Here is a 16,493-nt window from a genome sequence, read left to right on the forward strand (position 1 = left end):
GGAACAGCTGGTAGACAGCACTGCCATCGAGGGCGCCCCCCAAGGGCTCCAGTCACGAGTCAAGTACAGCTGGAGGTGTTCCGCGTAGCTGGCCGCCCCGCCCACACCCGCGGGTGTTTCTCCCGGACACAACAAAGACGCCCACAAAGCACAGGCCCGACGTCACACAAGGACGCTCCTCCTCGCCGCCGGGGCCCGCGGCGGCCCCGCCCCTCGAGGTGCGTGCGGGCCCACGCCGCGCCCTGGGGGCGGGGCGACGCCGAGCCGCGGCGGGCTGGTTCAGTGAAGCGGAGGCAGCGGGGGAAGATGGCGGCGGCCGTTCCGCAGCGGGCTTGGACCGTGGAGCAGCTGCGCAGCGAGCAGCTACCCAAGAAGGACATTATCAAGTTTCTGCAAGACCACGGCTCAGACTCGGTACCAGGGGCGGCGTGGCGGCCGGGCCGGGGCGGCGGAGCGCCGCCTCCCCCCCGATGCCGTACATCCCGGCTCCCTCCGCCCCCGCCCTCGGCCGCCGCGGCCTTGGCCTGGAGGCCCGCGAGGCCGCGTGCGCCCTGAGGCCGCGCTCCCGCCCCCGGGCCGGCCCCGCTCGGGATGGGGCGGGGAGTGGGGGCGGCCTTGCGTCCTGGGCCCGAGGGCAGCGAGCGCAGTGAGGGCCTCGCTGGGATGCTCGAGTGAGGGTGGAGGCCGGGCAAACCGCCCCGGGGCTCGGGACCCAGGCGGGGCCGGGGAGCCCGCGCCCCTGCGGGGAGATGGGAGGCGACACGGAGGTCTCTGCGGGAACGCCGGGTGCGCGGGCTTTGCTCGTCGTTACTAGTGATTTTTAAAAATCCGTAGATTGTGCCTTTACTCTTTAAAATACCGACCCTTTGAATGGCCTTTTCCTCGTTATGTGAGGGGAGTCACACGTGCGTTTTGTATAGTGTCTCCCATTGTTATGAACAAGCGAAGACGTGTCGTTGGCTTTGTTTATACCGCAGGTCCTGCCTTTTTTCCAGCGTAGTCTCCATCTTAACCGCCTGTCTGTAGTCACAAGTTGTTTTCCTGAGACTTGCCTTTTTCTCCTTGGGACATTAAGATTTAATTAGCCTCTCTTAAATTGCTGAACGGTCTGTGTGGTGGTGCGCGCGGCATGAGCCGCTTATCGGAAATAGGAGCAGCAGCCTGAATAGGGTGTTTCTACGATTTTTTATCGAAGTTCTAAACTGGCACTTAGAAAATCTGTTTTTGGGTTCTTTTGAGAGGATTTTAATTTATTTTCATTTTGAGGGTTCTTGAAGGGGAGATATAATTATTCTCCAACTTCCAGTTCCATACTCCTGAATAATTATCCTGACATCAGTAAGTATTTCTACAACGTCTGTAGCAAGAACTATGCAGTATTTGGGGATACAAGGATGAAAAAGAAAGACCGTGCCTCACAGATACCGTTTTAGTGGAACTTTTTTCTCTTAAAACGATTCGTACTCCAACTGGAACAATAGAATGTAGTAGGCATATCATTTACTAAATTTAATTCTCAATACTGTATTTCATTCAAGTTCTTATAAAACAAGTCATCCCAAAATGGAATCTAATGTAAAACCGGCCCACATGGGACAATTTCAAGACTTGGATTATCAAAATATTTTTATAACATATTAACCTTTTAAGTGCATATTCTCCAGCGTTCATTCACGTACTTAAACCTATATTTGACAGTCACTGTTTTATTGATCATAAAATATCAAGGAAATGTTTATATTTTGGATATTTTTCTGGAACCTTGCTAAAGAAATCACAAGAGTGCTAAAGCAACTCATTACTTCTGTTTAATCAGAATAGCTTTTCCCCATCAGCTTTTATCATTTAGAACATTTCTCTAAGGGAGGAGAGAAAAACCAGAGGGGAAAAAAAATACAATAGTGATAGTGTTAGAAAAACTGTTTTAGCAAAAAATTAGAAGATGCCAGAGGACAACTTTGAGAAAGTGACAAAATGAGGAATCAAGCAAGGACCACAAGACAGAAAAGGAAGCAGAATAAATTAAGGGAAAACAAGTTATTAAAATTCCCACATTATGTGATTTTCAGATGAAGTTACATAATCTGATGACTTGATAGTTTAGTACTGTTTTGTTGTCCGTGTGCCAACCTAGTCTTATGTTTGAGAGAAATGGAATTCTACAGTTACTTTGAGTTATTAGACGTATTATTAGTGATAATAGCTAACATTTATTTAGTTCTTACTGTGTGACAGGCTCTATGCTAAATGGAGTATTGCATTTACCCTTAGAACAGTCCTCTGCCATAGATGCTGTTATTAATCTTCCACTGTGACGGAGAAACAGAGCCTTTGGAAAAGCTTAGTCCCTTGTCAAAAATCAGACAGCTAGGATTTTAACCCGGATGGTCTGACTCCACAGCCCACACACTTAACCAGTATATATCTAGCATTGTGTAGCAGTGCTTCCCAGTCTGCCAAGAATGGGTTACAGATGTGTCAGGATAGCTAGCTATGCCTAACATGGCTGGATTCTCCCAGGGCCAGGGCCGAGTAGCATCCTGCCAAGAGCAGTTCTGCCCAGTTACCAGTGTGCTTGCTATGTAAATGTGCTTCTCTCTGAGTTCCAGAGCGGGCAAAGGGTTAGTGTACCCAGTGTGACCCCTACATAAGGTACAGCTCCAGTCCTGTGAATAATTCTTATAAAATACCCAATAGTTTTGTTTAATCTTCCTTAAATCTTTTTTTGTTGTTATGGAGTATGAAATACAATGTTTATTTCACTTGTTCTTTCATTAATAGTACTATTGAAAACATAATTGCTAACATAAAAGGTCATTTTCTAATTTTAGACCCTTATGAGGCAAGTTATTTCAGCTAACCAGCTTTTTTCTTTAGTTTCTTGCAGAACATAAGTTATTAGGAAACATTAAAAATGTGGCTAAGACAGCTAACAAGGACCATTTGGTAACAGCCTATAACCATCTTTTTGAAAGTAAGGTGAGTATTGTTACATTTTCTTACCAGAATATCATTTTAGATATTTTATTCCCCAAAAGAAGTTTTAAATGCATTTATTTGCAGAATATGTGGAAGTTTTTCCAGCTGCAGTTTCTCCTAATTGTAATCATAGGGAGACTAGCTGTCAAATCCATGAGGCTGATCTGCAGTATGGCAGGATTTTTTGATATTTTGAAAGGGACCAGATTTTAAAAAATAACTCCCTGGTAGCTTAAATTAAGACAAATTCTTAAGGGCACTGAAAAGTTACAAATCCATAGTAAGTTCCATTTCATTAATGAATTTAAAGTCTGGGCTAGACTTAGGCTGAGCCGTAAGAAAAACAGATTTTAAGAAATTCCCCGGTGTTTGTTACTATGAAATGACTGTCTTCCACAGAAAAGAATCTTTATTAAGGAGTCGTTTGAATAGTATTCATCTTTGAGTCTGAGTTGGCCTTCCTAAAGGTCCTGGTTCTCATTTCAAAATATTTGTTGTGAGATGATTGAGGGTCATAGTTTATTGAGATGCTTAACACAAGATTCCTCCTCGTCCTTGTGCACTTCCAGTTCCGTGCGTGCGAGTTCCGTAGCCAGTGTCCACGGTGCACGTGGTCGGTCATTGAGGGGCTTTCCGCCTGTCCGGAATATGATAAACATGAGAACATTTTCCTTGCAGCGTTTCAAGGGCACTGAAAGTGTAAGTAAAGTGTCCGAGCAGGTGAAAAATGTGAAGCTTAATGAAGATAAACCCAAAGAAACCAAGTCTGAAGAGACTCTGGATGAGGTTTGTATATGAAGTTTCTCAGTTTATTTCTCATGTGAATTTGAGAAAGGGATTTGCTTACAGCACTGCTTTCTCATGGTAAGGTGGGTTGAGTATGGCCACCTTCAGCGAACCAAACACTGGTTTGGAGTGTGCCGTCTCCTGCAGGTGTATGAATCAGGAGAAAAGCCTGAGAAGCAGTGGTTTACAGTTAGTAAACCTTTCCTGTGGAAAACCTCTAGTTTTGTATTTTGTATTGCGTCTATGTCTGGCCAGATCTGGGCTTGCAGAACTATTTTAAGGTCCTGATTCTATATCCAAGTTGACTGAGTGAAAGAAACTTTGTTTTGATTATTTTTTCTAGTGTGTATGATGTCCTTGGCAGTAGAAATAGTTGGTCCAGGCTTGGCTGCAGGGTGTGAGTTCGTCTGTCTCATCACTCCCAGTTCAAGTTTGATGTTTTGATACAAAGGTTCGAAGAACCAGATAAAACCATTTCTGCAAATGGACAGCCTTAGTAGAGCTGAATAGATTATAATCCTGCCACTTGTGGTAGTATCTTACCAGCTAAGCCCACGCATTCCTAGCCGTCTTGGCGTCGTTGATAATAGTCTAATAATAATAATATGAGTTCTTCACTTGTGAAGCGATATAGCCTGTTAATGAAGCTGTAGCATCTGGGTATTTGTGGGCAGACAGTATGTTCAGGTATAGGATTATAGATGTTGACATGACTAAAGGTAGTTGATTTGCATGATCTTTTTCTGTTGGTTGAAAGACACAAAAAGAATTTTGAGGTTTTATCACAACTAATAATATTTGATAAATGTTATTTATACTGGGCAAGTATTCAGCAGCTACTCAGGTAAATAGGGGTATAATAATTACTAAAACAGTTGCAAAAGCAATTGGCAATATAGTTTACCTTCCAGAAAATTAGAATAAGGGAGGTATGAGGTAACAGATAGTATATCATTAAGAGGTTAAGAAAAAGAGAGTTAGAAATAAAAATAAAAGGCTGTAAAGGTCTGGAGACAATCTAGAGAGATCTTGTGAGGATCCTCACCTGTATCCTTTTCTTTAAGACCTCTTTTCATTTCACTGGCCAGCCTGAGCCCCGTCCTATGCTCTCGTTGTCTTCTCAGCACCTGGATTCCGTAGCCTCCTGGCCAGTACTGTGCTTTCTTCTTTGGGACTGCAGAGCGAGCACTGTGAAGAGAAAGAATCATAAAATTGTTTATGGGACTTGGCATACATTCATGCTTGATACCAGCCAAGCACATTTTCTGGTTTCACTGCTACTCAACAGCTTTTACACTGTCCCACGCTCGATTGCCCATCACACTGCCCACGTAAACTGCTTGACACTTGCTCACAAATTCTCACTTCTTTCTCATTACATACTCCTGTGTTCTGTTTTACCAGAGTGTTAACCTCCAGAGTTGTAACCATTCTCTTCTTCCCAGCTTCAGTGTTCTCGGATTCTTTGGCTCTCTTTTCCCTTCTCATGTTTCCCCCAGGACTACTGCTTTCAAATACCTTTCTTCTTTTTCAAATCTTTATCCATTAGTTTTTGATTCTCAAGCATTCCAAGGTCTCAGACCTGTAGTGTCAGAAAAGTGGCTCAGTTGATCTCCTGCCTTCATTCTCTTTCTTCATCTATTCAGCCCCAAAATGGCTATTCTGGTAAGCTTTCTACGGTGATATCCTGCAAACCACACCCTGCTCAAAAATTTTCAGTAATTCTGTACTGTCCAGAACTGTGCTTTCCAGTGCCTTAGTCACTGGCCATATGTGGCTCCTGAGCACTTCATGGCTACTCCGAATTGAAATGTGCTTTCAGTGTAAAATATGCACTCAATTTCAAAGACTTAGTGTGATTCAACACGTGGTATCTATATTATTTATCTCTACCTTGTTTATTTTAATGTAAAGAACCTTTCTAATAGCTCTTACAGGACTTTAAATAAATCAGTCATAGTCAATATATTTATTGTCTATTATGTATTAAATAGTGTTGAGGGAAAGTTTTCAAGTGTGAATGAATATTGGACAAGAGAGAAATGATAAGTTGGGGCAGGAACTCAGACTCAGCAGTCAGAAATCGCTGTAGCAGTTGTCAGGCCAAAAACTGGAGATTCATCCTTTAAAACTCCTTTACATCTAGTCATCACCAAATTCTGTCGGTTCTGCGTAAATGTGTCTCAGATCCGTTCACCTTTTGTCCTCATTGTTAGCACCCTGGTGTAGACCTTGAGTACTAGACAGCCTCTTCAGAACAAGCCTCCCCACTCCTTTTGATTCCCTGTGCCTTCCTCACACTGGGGCACAGTGATCTGTTTAAAAGATCTGATTCTATAGCTTCTCTCTTTATAACTCTTAATTGGCTGCTCAGTGACCGGAAGTTCAGAGAGCAGGTTCTTAGCAACGTGTGCTCCAGGTCTTCCTGGCTGCTCTCATACCGGTGTTCCTCCCTTGCAGACTGCACTGTGTGCATGCTCTTCCCAGCTATGAAAATGCTATTCTGTGTTGTAAGCCTTCCCCCCTTCACCTGAGTAACTTCTCTTGTCCTTCAGAATACAATTTAAACATTACTTCACAGAGTCCTCTCCCGGCCTATAACCTATACTGGGTTAGGTCACTGTGTCATTCCCATCTTAGGACTCTGTGCTTCCTCTTCAGGTCTCATAGCGTGATTGTACACGTCTATATTCTCTGCTAGAGGAGGGGCCAGGCATTTCTCCCAACTCACCTGTGCATCTCGTTTCTAACACAGAACATGCTCAAATATTTCTTGAATTAATAATAGGAATACTTACATTATATACTCTTGCTTTTAGAGGCTATGATGTCATCCAGTTAATTGCAATGTAATGACTGCTGTCACACAAAGTTCCTTTATCTCTGGATCTAGAAGTATCAAGTTCAGAGCCAATCTTGGGAATGTAGTTCTTTTCATCATCTGGACTAAGAAATTGCTGCAAAGCCAGGAAATTACCTAAAAGCCAGGTCATTCAAACATGTAACTCCAGAATAGCCTTGGGACTGATTCTGACCTCTCACCATGAAGCAGCCAGGTTCTTGAAGTGAAACCAAAATCAGATCAGATAACTAGAGCAGCATTTCTCAAAGTGTATGGTAAAGGTCCCAGAAGTTCCAGGTGTTTCCTGGTATCATCAAACCCTGTACCTTGTGTCTCCTACTTGAAAGTTCACACTGCATATTACTAATAGCTCTGAGAAGTCGTGAAGAATGGAGGCATATCTAACTTTGTTTAACGTAGTGTTTCCTAAACTTCATTATGTTAGACCCCTTTTCTTCTAATGGTCTTAACAGCAAAGAATGAGTGATCCATAAAAGACTTTGAAACACTGAAATGGACGCCACGAGTGGGCAAACTGGCACCTTCACTTAAGACTGAGCCACAGCCACCAATTTAATGTTTTTGCATTATTTTAGGACCTCTAATGTATATAACAACCCAAGCAACTTGGGACAACAAATGGAAAAACAATAGAATGACAGACAATAAGCTTTAAAATGTGGTATTGTTTGCTAATCATACCTTATCCATTCAGTTATATATAATTTCTTTATAATAAAGTCTTAAGATATTCTGATATTCTCACATAATGAATATATGTAGTCATTGTCATTTTGTGGCTTTTAAATTTTTTTAATTAAAATTATTTTCAGGGGCCCAGCTGTGTAGTGGTTAAGTTGGGGTGCTCCGCTTCGGCAGCCCAGGTTTGTGGGTGCGGATTGCAGGCGCAGACCTATGCGTCATTCATCAAGCTGTGTGTGGCAGGCAGCCCACATAACAAAACAGAGGAATATGGGCACAGGTGTTAGCTCAGGGCCAGTCTTCCTCAGCAAACGGAAGATTGGCGTTAGATGTTAGCTCAGAGCTAATCTTCCTCAGAAAAACAAAAGTTATTTACAGATTTGGAATATGTTAGCAGATTTCGTGAAGTCAGCTTTATTTTTAAAAATAGATTTATTTTTCTGATATAAAAAACATGCTATTTTTTAAATAGAAAACAACAGAAAAGGATAGAGGATACAAAATTATAACACCTAGAAATGAACAAGTGTAACATTTCAGAATGTTTTCTTTGAATATATATATATATTTTATTGTTGACATACAATATTGTATTAGTTTCAGGTATAACACAGTGATTCGACGTTTATTTACATTACAAAATGATCACCCTGATAAGACTAGTAACTGTCATCATACAAAGTTACTACAGTATTGTTGACTGTATTCCCTGTGCTGTCCATTACATCCACATGACTTACTCATTTTATGACTAGAATGTTCGGATATTTTCTATGCATATATTTATTTAAATAGTTGAGATTTTACTGTAGTTAGAACCTTCTGTTGATTTTCACTTAAGAATTTTTGCACATTGTTAAAAACTCGGTATTACCATAGATTTGTGATTATTTTGTCATTATGGGTAACCATTAATAATGGCATAAAGATTTTTTCCTGTTTCACATTACTTGAGCATATATTTGTACAAATAGAATTATTATTTGTCACACTTTTCACTTTACAGTGCTTTCCAAAGAGATGGCCCCAGTTCACGCTGCTACCAGTAGACACCTGACTGTAGATTGCAGCCTTTCTCGCTGAGACGAGCGTGGAATGGGAATGTCAGGGATTGCCGCTTGCTTTTGTAACACACATTGTACTTGAGCTGCAGACGTGACTTTCTCTGCTTTAAGGAGGTAGCCTGGCTGAGTTGAGTGCGCTAATCCTTGGACGCTGAATTGGATAGGGTACAAAGCCCTACTTTATAAAAGACGAGGAAGACTCCCAGGTTGCTGTGAGGTTAAATGAGTTAGTGTAAGAAAGTGACTCAGCTAATACCCGACCTTCCCTCCGCTTCAGAGGTAGTAAAGTGGTGCAGAGCGTCGCTTTATATCCAGGCTGCCTGGTTTCCAGTCCTGCCAGCCACATGGGAACTGTAGGACCTTAAGCAAGTTGCTTAGCCACTCTGTCCTTGTATCCCCTACCTGTAAAATAGGGGTAGTAGTCCCTCCACCTGCTAAGGTAGTGACAGTTGAGTTAATGTACGTGAAGCATCTGGGATAGTGCCCAGCACACAGAGGGCACTCAGTAGATGTCAGCCATTTTAACTTAACATCAGTGGAGGTTGACTATCGTTATCTCTGTTGTTTGAGGTATTTTGGTACAGTGGAAAAAACAGGGGCTTTGGATTCAGACAAACCCAAGTCCATATTCATTCTCTACTACTCATTAGTTCTGCTGCATAAATTCCCTCAACCTCAGTCTCTTCATCTGCAAAAATGCAAGTAGGTGATACCTCCTTCAGAGGATTGTTAGGATTGAGTGGGATGGTATGTGTTAAGTGACTGGCAGATAATAGGTGTTTAATACCTCTTATTTCCTTTCCCGGTATTAAATATTCTGTAGTATAAAATTCTATATATATATTTTTTAAGACTTTTTTAGTTTTCCTTTTTCTCCCCAAAGCCCCCTGGTACATAGTTGTATATTTTTAGTTGTGGGTCCTTCTAGTTGTGGCATGTGGGATGCCATCTCAGCATGGCCTGATGAACGGTGCCATGTCCGTGCCCAGGATTCGAACCGATGAAACCCTGGGCCACCAAATCAGAGCGTGAGAACTTGATCACTCGGCCACGGGGCCGGCCCCCCACCTTTTTTTTTGAAAGATTTTGTATATATTATTAAGTTTAACTAGGAAATTGCTTTCCTCACATATATGAGTCATCATTGATTAGCCTTTAGCTTTTTTTTTTTTTTTTTTTACAAAATGGCTCTGATAATCCTGCTTTGTTCTAGGAAATAGGTCTATTATGGTTAATTTCTATAGATAATTTCATTCGTTGTGTGAACTTATTTTCAAACTCAGGAACAGAGGCAACATTACTGCATTCATTCTAATTGGATATAATAAAAATATTTAGTAATGTCAGTTATTAACGTTACAATGTTTTATTTGATGCCTTATGATATTGTAAGAACTAAATAGGAATGATATTTCTAACCTTGGGAAATGACTGGATTCATTTTGTGGTTTGTTGAATAATTAATAGACTCTTATCAAAAGAACACTGGTTTCCAAAGAAGCTGTAAGTTATTTGAAATTATAGATATGCTAGTTACTGATGTTGTCGTAACAGATTGAAATGAGAGAGTGCGTTTAACTCACTGAGGTGAACTAGAGGCAAAATAGTTTGTTGCCAGATCTGTGAAATTCTCTCACTGGACTTAGGTCACAGTTGGCTGTATAAGTATTGTCTTTGTCATCCTGCTAAAAGAAGGACATGAGTTAATAACTGTGTGTGTGTTTTTTTAGGGTCCACCAAAATACACAAAATCTGTTCTTAAAAAAGGAGATAAAACCAACTTTCCCAAAAAGGGAGATGTTGTCCACTGCTGGTATACAGGAACATTACAGGACGGCACTGTTTTTGATACTAATATTCAAACAAGTAAGTCTAAATGTAATACTATCTTTTTGGCTGTAAGGCATTGCAAAATATTTGTATGGTAGATGAGCAGTTGGCAGTACCTTTCCCTTGGCTGTCACTTTTTTCCAGTCTTTTGCACCTGTGATTTACTTGAAGCATTCTTCAATTCATTACTTACTGGCTGAGTAAAGACCCCTTGTCATTGGAAAACAAAAAGTAAAGCAGCTTAATCTAAACTTGGTTAATGTCCCAAAGTGACGCTTTAGTATTTTAATAGAAAAGGCAAATTCTGTGCTATTTTAGTAGTGTAAATTGAGATCCTTCCCCCTCCCCCATTTAGACCATAATTATTTTTACATCTAGAATTTTATTCATGAATGACCTGACTTTCTAAATTTTTATTTCCTTTTAAATACACAGTATGGTAAATTCAGAAATCAACTTAAAGACTTAACTATATTTTTCTGTTGGAACTTAATTTTATCATTAATTATAACTAAAATCTGTTTTACAGGTTCAAAGAAGAAGAAAAATGCCAAGCCTTTAAGTTTTAAGGTTGGAATAGGCAAAGTTATCAGAGGAGTAAGTAACGAGTGGCAGTGATTCTGGCATATGCTACTTGTAGTGTGGTGCCATAGAGAATTAGGATTGGGGGTATGATGAAAAGAAACAATCTTTGAGTCTCTAAGCCAGCGTCAGCAAACCACAGCCCGTGGGCCAAACCCAGCCTGCCGCCCGTTTTTGTACAACCTGGGAGTTAAGAATGGCTTCATGCTTTTAAAATAGTTGAAAAAATCAAAAGAAAAATAATATCGTGTGACATATAAATGGCACAAATTGAGTGACATTACTAACTGATCTGGCCTCAGTTCAGTTCTCTGGGTCTGAGTTTCTCCATCTATAAATAAGGACAGTATGGCCTACCTCAGGGTTGGAAGAGGAAATGAGCATAACTTAAAGCACACACTATAGTAGAGACTGAAATCTCCTTCCATGTCTACCCCTTTTATTGGTTTTTTTCCATAAACTAATTCTTTGTCACGTTTGACTTCCTAAATTTATTTTTAAAATTCTTGTAAAATGTTACCTGTGTTGTAAAGCACTTATCCATGGTCAAGAAAGATAAAATACCTGGCGTAGGGAAGTACTGACAGAAGCAGGAGTTTGTTTTGTAGCCTCTCACAACCTAGGCTCAAAGAGCAGAAAATCCTTCAGTCATAAGCCTGCCGTTATCACCCACCCTTTCATACGAGAGAACAGAAGGAAACAGAAAAGGGAACGTTAGGCTTGAGTTGTGCTGACCGCTGCAGTCAGGGTACAAAAGGAGGTGAAAGAGCAGGACTGGTTATCGATTTCACTGAATCGGGTTGTCGTGTTCGGGCCCACTTGCTGTTTTAAATTGTCATTACTCAGAACATCAGACATGAATAACTGAAACACCTGTTTAAATGCAGTTCTGAGAACCCTCACTGTGTTATTCTTTGTACTCTGAGTAAGTCCTAAAATAATGGTTCAGTCCTATCCAGACCCCAAAACAGAATATAAAACATCTTGAAACTAAAGATTTAGTTGAGAGTAACTTTAACTGCTACCTGATTATACTAAGTTGATAGCAAGTATATATCAAGTTGAGCATTTTTCTACTTCTGTAACTATTTGCTTACTGGTAAATTTCTCCTAGTCTACCATATTCTTATTTCCAGTTTGTGACAGCTCTGTCGGTATCCCTTCAGTTTGTTATTCTTACATTTCAACAGAGTACATGAGAGCAGTAATATATCCTGTATCCTTGTAGCATGTTGATTTAACTGTATTTGGTACCTGGTGTTAAGATCCAAATTTGGACAGGATGGAGCAGCAACCCAGGCACCTCTGTCATTTCTTTGAATAGTTTTATTTTCTGCAAAAGATCTTAATGCTCTAACATAATTTATTTTATGTGCCATCACTGACTCCACTATTACAATTTGGTAATCTTAAGACAGCTTTTAGAGTACTTATTAGTTTATCCCTATAAAAATAAATACAAGTTTGTCCTGTGATCTAAAAGTGTAGCAAGTTTTTTATGGTAATGCTAATAACAAACTGGTTTCATAACATATGACATGTTACAGTTTACAAAACTGCTTTCACATTTTATCATTTGAGGAGTTTGAGTATTACACTAAGAAAATACTGTTTTAATATATCCTTATTTCTTCTTCATTGAGGAAATAAAGCACAAAGATTTAGGGACTCACCCAAGGACATTACCTTAAGACATAATGAAATCCAGTAATAGAATACTTGTTTGTGTATAATCCTGTCTTTTGGTTTTTCATGTATTTTTTTGCAAAATATCATTAGTTTTTACTTTATGTTCTTGCCTTTAGTGGGATGAAGCACTCCTGACCATGAGTAAAGGAGAAAAGGCTCGACTGGAGATTGAACCAGAATGGGCTTATGGAAAGAAAGGACAGCCTGATGCCAAGTATCCTTTTTTCCTTTGTAATTAAAGGAAAAAAACACTAAAAAAGATCACCTGAAGGTAGGACAGATGCTGTCTAGGTTAACCTCCAGATCAGGAATCCTGTCCAGACCCGTCTTCCTGATGTTCAGATGCTTTTGTGTTAACACCCTCAATATAGACAACAGTTAATATTTTCTGTTGGTACAAAGTATCCAAACTTCAGCTGGAATCTACCATTTTTCCTCTAATTCAAGCCCTTAATTTTCAAGACCTAAACTGTGAAGTTTCAGTTTTCATCTTTGAAAGGCCACTCTTAATGTTTGGAGGATTTACTTCAAGGAGTTAAGATTCCAAATACAAACGGCTGTAGCAAAATGATGCGAGTATGCCTCATGGTAATTTTATGGTACAGTATAAAATTATGTTTAAAAATATAAAAACTATGCTACCATATGATTTTAAGCAGTTAAATGTGTATTCAAAGCTTAGAAGTGGAATACATGTTGAGGATTACTAGTTGTGAAATGGACACCACAGGTCCAAAGTAGTATAAGCATTTGTGGTCACTACTAACGATGATACTTTTCTGATAATGCCCAGTTTGTGAACATTAAAAAAAGAGAGCCATGACTCCAGACCGTTCTGCCCAGAACAGTCCAGTAGGTAAGTGGGAATGTAGTTTTTTCTATTGTTGGTTCCAATCCCATTGGACTAGTTCAACCAGTTAGAGTAAGTTTACGGGGTGGGGGAAAATGGAAGTCCTGGAGTCTTATCAGGTGAAATTATTTGGGAATATTCAGATGGCCAGCTACAGCTCCCTCCCTCTCATGTGACATATCTCAAGACCAGTCAGATATAATCACACTCCTCTGTGAACTCAGCGTCTTAAAATTCCCAACAAATATCAAATACCTCATGCGAACTTTGATTTAATATAACTTATATACTCGACTAGATTGAAATCACTTTTTTTTTTTTTTTTTGGAGTGCTGAGTAGCAGTCTTCATTAAGTGGTGGCTAATTTGGGAGTACTGCTGAGGCATTCTAGTCCAAGCTCAACTTACCTGGTCAGCCTATACTGATAGGTTATGCTCTCCATTTGCAAAGGTACCCTTTGGAACCTCTAGGCTAGGATGTGTGAGTCTTGGGATCAACTGTGAAGCCCCTTCCCTTGGGGGTTAATTACCAATAAGCAGTATACATAATTCTAATTTTAGACTAAGGTTATTGACAGAGAAGCAGTTTTTACCAAATTTACCTTGACTTCTTCAACAGAATTCCACCAAATGCAAAACTCATTTTTGAAGTGGAATTAGTGGATATTGATTGAAATAGCAATGCTTCAGATCTAAAGACATCAGCAACAATAAAACATGGCCTTGAAGAAACTTATGTAACTAATTAGAGCTGCTTACTATTATAAGGGAAGAGTCAACTGGAAAATTCAAAGAGTTAGGACTTGTTTACTTGATCCCCAACTGTTAAGAAACGTAATCCCTTATATATCCCTGAAGTTTAAAATATTTTACTACAGCTGGGTAAAACATTGGTTAAGGAGAAGTGATTTTCCTCTTAACCTCATGTTGTGTACTATAAGGCTCAATAAAAATTAATCCAGTGTCTTGATTTGTTTGGTGTTGATATATCAGTGTTCTGACTAGGTTAACCAGGACTAAGATTTCCTCACACCAGGGAGTAGCAGTAAAATTGTGTGGACAGCTTTGCCAGGGATGCTCATTTTAAAGGTCTCCAAATGAGTAAGTAAGTGTTCTTGTATAGTGAGAAGGCAAAGCCATAGAGAATTGAGAGAAAGCTAAAAGGGCTAAGGAATTTTGGCAAGAAGATAATAGGTGAATTCAAGAAAAGGACACTTCAAAATCAATGAACCACTAATAATGGTGAATATAAAGTTAATGTTATTAGGCGAGTCCCCCCCAAATAAATTCATAACAATTAGTGGATGAGTCTTCAGTTTTATTACAAAAGTGGTGATCAGTTTGATCAAAATGAAAGCTTGCTCACAAGTTTTACATGAATATTCTAAATACAAAGTCTCCTGAAACATACTTCTGATATGATTTTCATTTTTTTTAAAGGGATGCAAACATTCCATATTCTCATTTATAATCTCTACTCCAAGACATAGTGTTTTAATAGTATATCTTTTCTGGAGTTAGATCCACATTCACAAGGATAACTGAAACAGACAAAACCTTGTCGGCAAAGGTTAAAAATCCATTTTTTGTTTTACACAAGAGGTAAATCCTTAATAACCAGCCCTTATGTGTTTTCAGCATCTTGTACTACAATGACATGATTTGCAGTCATTTTTTTTTTTCCTACCCTTAAGGCTACAAAACTCTTGCAAATGCATTGCAAAAGAATTCTAGACCGCTTAATGCAAAAATCAAAAAAATAGTTCTCCAATAAAAAGTAAATTTTTATAAATGGTAGGAAACAGTATCTGTGGTAAGCTACTAAGTGACATTTTCCCCTATTACTAAACAAATCATGTTACACAGAAACAGGGAAGACAAGTTATCAAATATGACAAGCTTATGCTATGTTTACATCCCTCATTAAAAAAAAATAATTTCATACTTTTCACACACTCCATCTGATATTTACATTTTCCCATCAGGTTGGAGGAGGAGGATAATACTGTCCATAATTCCAAGGATTCTGATAATTGTACTGAAAGGAAGGAAGCAAACATGTTAGCATACTAGAACTATGGCTGAGTTCCATATATAAACATATCCTTAAAGCTGGTATCTTTAATAGGCATGTGTTCAATGCTGAAATTCCACGACCTAACCACAAATACTGTATTAATCTAGAACAGAAGGAAAGCATTTTTTTAAGACTATCCTGACACATGCTTCTAATAACATCTATGAACAAAAAATTCAATTATGATAATGTGAACTCACTTGATACCAGGCACTATAATTATATGCAGCTTGATTTGCCTGTAAATCACCATCAATCATCTGTGTAGATGATGAAGTTGTATCTTCTGTGTGTGCTTTCTTTTCCTCTGGTTCTTCTGATCTAAATAAAAGATCAAAATGGAAACTTTGAAAACTACCAATAAGTACTTTAACAAATGGATCAATGTCACCTGTGTACATTTGTGTTACTGAAGTTCTCAACCACTCAGCTTTGTGATTTTTTGAAATCATGACAATAAATTACATAACATAAAAGTAACATTTTAAAATATTTGTCTTTAAAGGCATTTCCACAATGAAATACCTTTTAAGCATCCCTTCCTGATTCAGCATAAGTTACATACCCATTTTCTGCTTTCCTTTTTAAAGAATCCTGTTCTTTTAGGAGTGTTTGATGTTCATCATAGGCATTCAGAAGCCTGGAGAAGGAAAAAATCCTCTGTAATATACAAAACCACACTTAAATTTTTTAAATTGCTAAGTTATTTCCACTTAGGGAAACAAGTGTGTTGCAATGAACATCCTTTTTTAATGAGCCAGCAGAAAATCTGCCCCCAACCACCTTTCTGATCTATTTCCTTTGGGAAACCACAGCCCTGCACTTTCCTTCTCAGTCTGTGTGGTTCAAATGGGGCCTCAGGGATACAGTACTGGCCAATTACAGTAGTATATATACTGTACTGTAATGAGTTAAGAGGTGAGCATATGACCCAAACCAGGACGTTCAGTGAGTCCAAGGATTTTTGGCTGAGATACTGGAAAAGTGCCTGTTCTCTCTACTACAGTTAGCAAAAGCTGATGGGATGCTGGCCAAGAGCTACCTAGGTTTATCATCTCTAACACACAGAGAGAGCCCATGAGGCTATCTAAGA

The 16,493-nt window shown here is 39.3% G+C and overlaps 2 protein-coding genes across 6 annotated transcripts in view; one reads left to right on the forward strand and one right to left on the reverse strand.

The window, feature by feature from the left end:
- The first annotated feature begins 257 nt into the window (after window positions 1-257).
- FKBP3 (FKBP prolyl isomerase 3) lies at window positions 258-14,293 on the forward strand. Its single transcript, XM_046652586.1, has 7 exons — window positions 258-414; window positions 2,878-2,979; window positions 3,658-3,765; window positions 10,104-10,239; window positions 10,733-10,800; window positions 12,591-12,688; window positions 13,943-14,293. The coding sequence occupies exons 1-7, from the start codon at window positions 307-309 to the stop codon at window positions 13,995-13,997; spliced, it is 675 nt and encodes a 224-aa protein (XP_046508542.1). The 5' UTR covers window positions 258-306; the 3' UTR covers window positions 13,998-14,293.
- A 327-nt stretch (window positions 14,294-14,620) lies between these two features.
- PRPF39 (pre-mRNA processing factor 39) overlaps window positions 14,621-16,493 on the reverse strand; it is a 37,106-nt gene continuing 35,233 nt past the window's right edge. For all 5 annotated transcript variants that reach the window (XM_046652580.1, XM_046652581.1, XM_046652585.1 and 2 more), the window contains 3 exons: window positions 15,966-16,040; window positions 15,601-15,721; window positions 14,621-15,361 (listed from right to left, as the gene is read on the reverse strand). In XM_046652580.1, coding sequence (XP_046508536.1) covers window positions 15,305-15,361; window positions 15,601-15,721; window positions 15,966-16,040 — 253 coding nt within the window. In that variant the 3' untranslated portion in view covers window positions 14,621-15,304. The remainder of the gene's footprint in view (window positions 15,362-15,600; window positions 15,722-15,965; window positions 16,041-16,493) is intronic.

This window comes from Equus quagga, chromosome 2 (genome assembly GCF_021613505.1).
Source record: "Equus quagga isolate Etosha38 chromosome 2, UCLA_HA_Equagga_1.0, whole genome shotgun sequence".
NCBI lineage: Eukaryota > Metazoa > Chordata > Mammalia > Perissodactyla > Equidae > Equus > Equus quagga.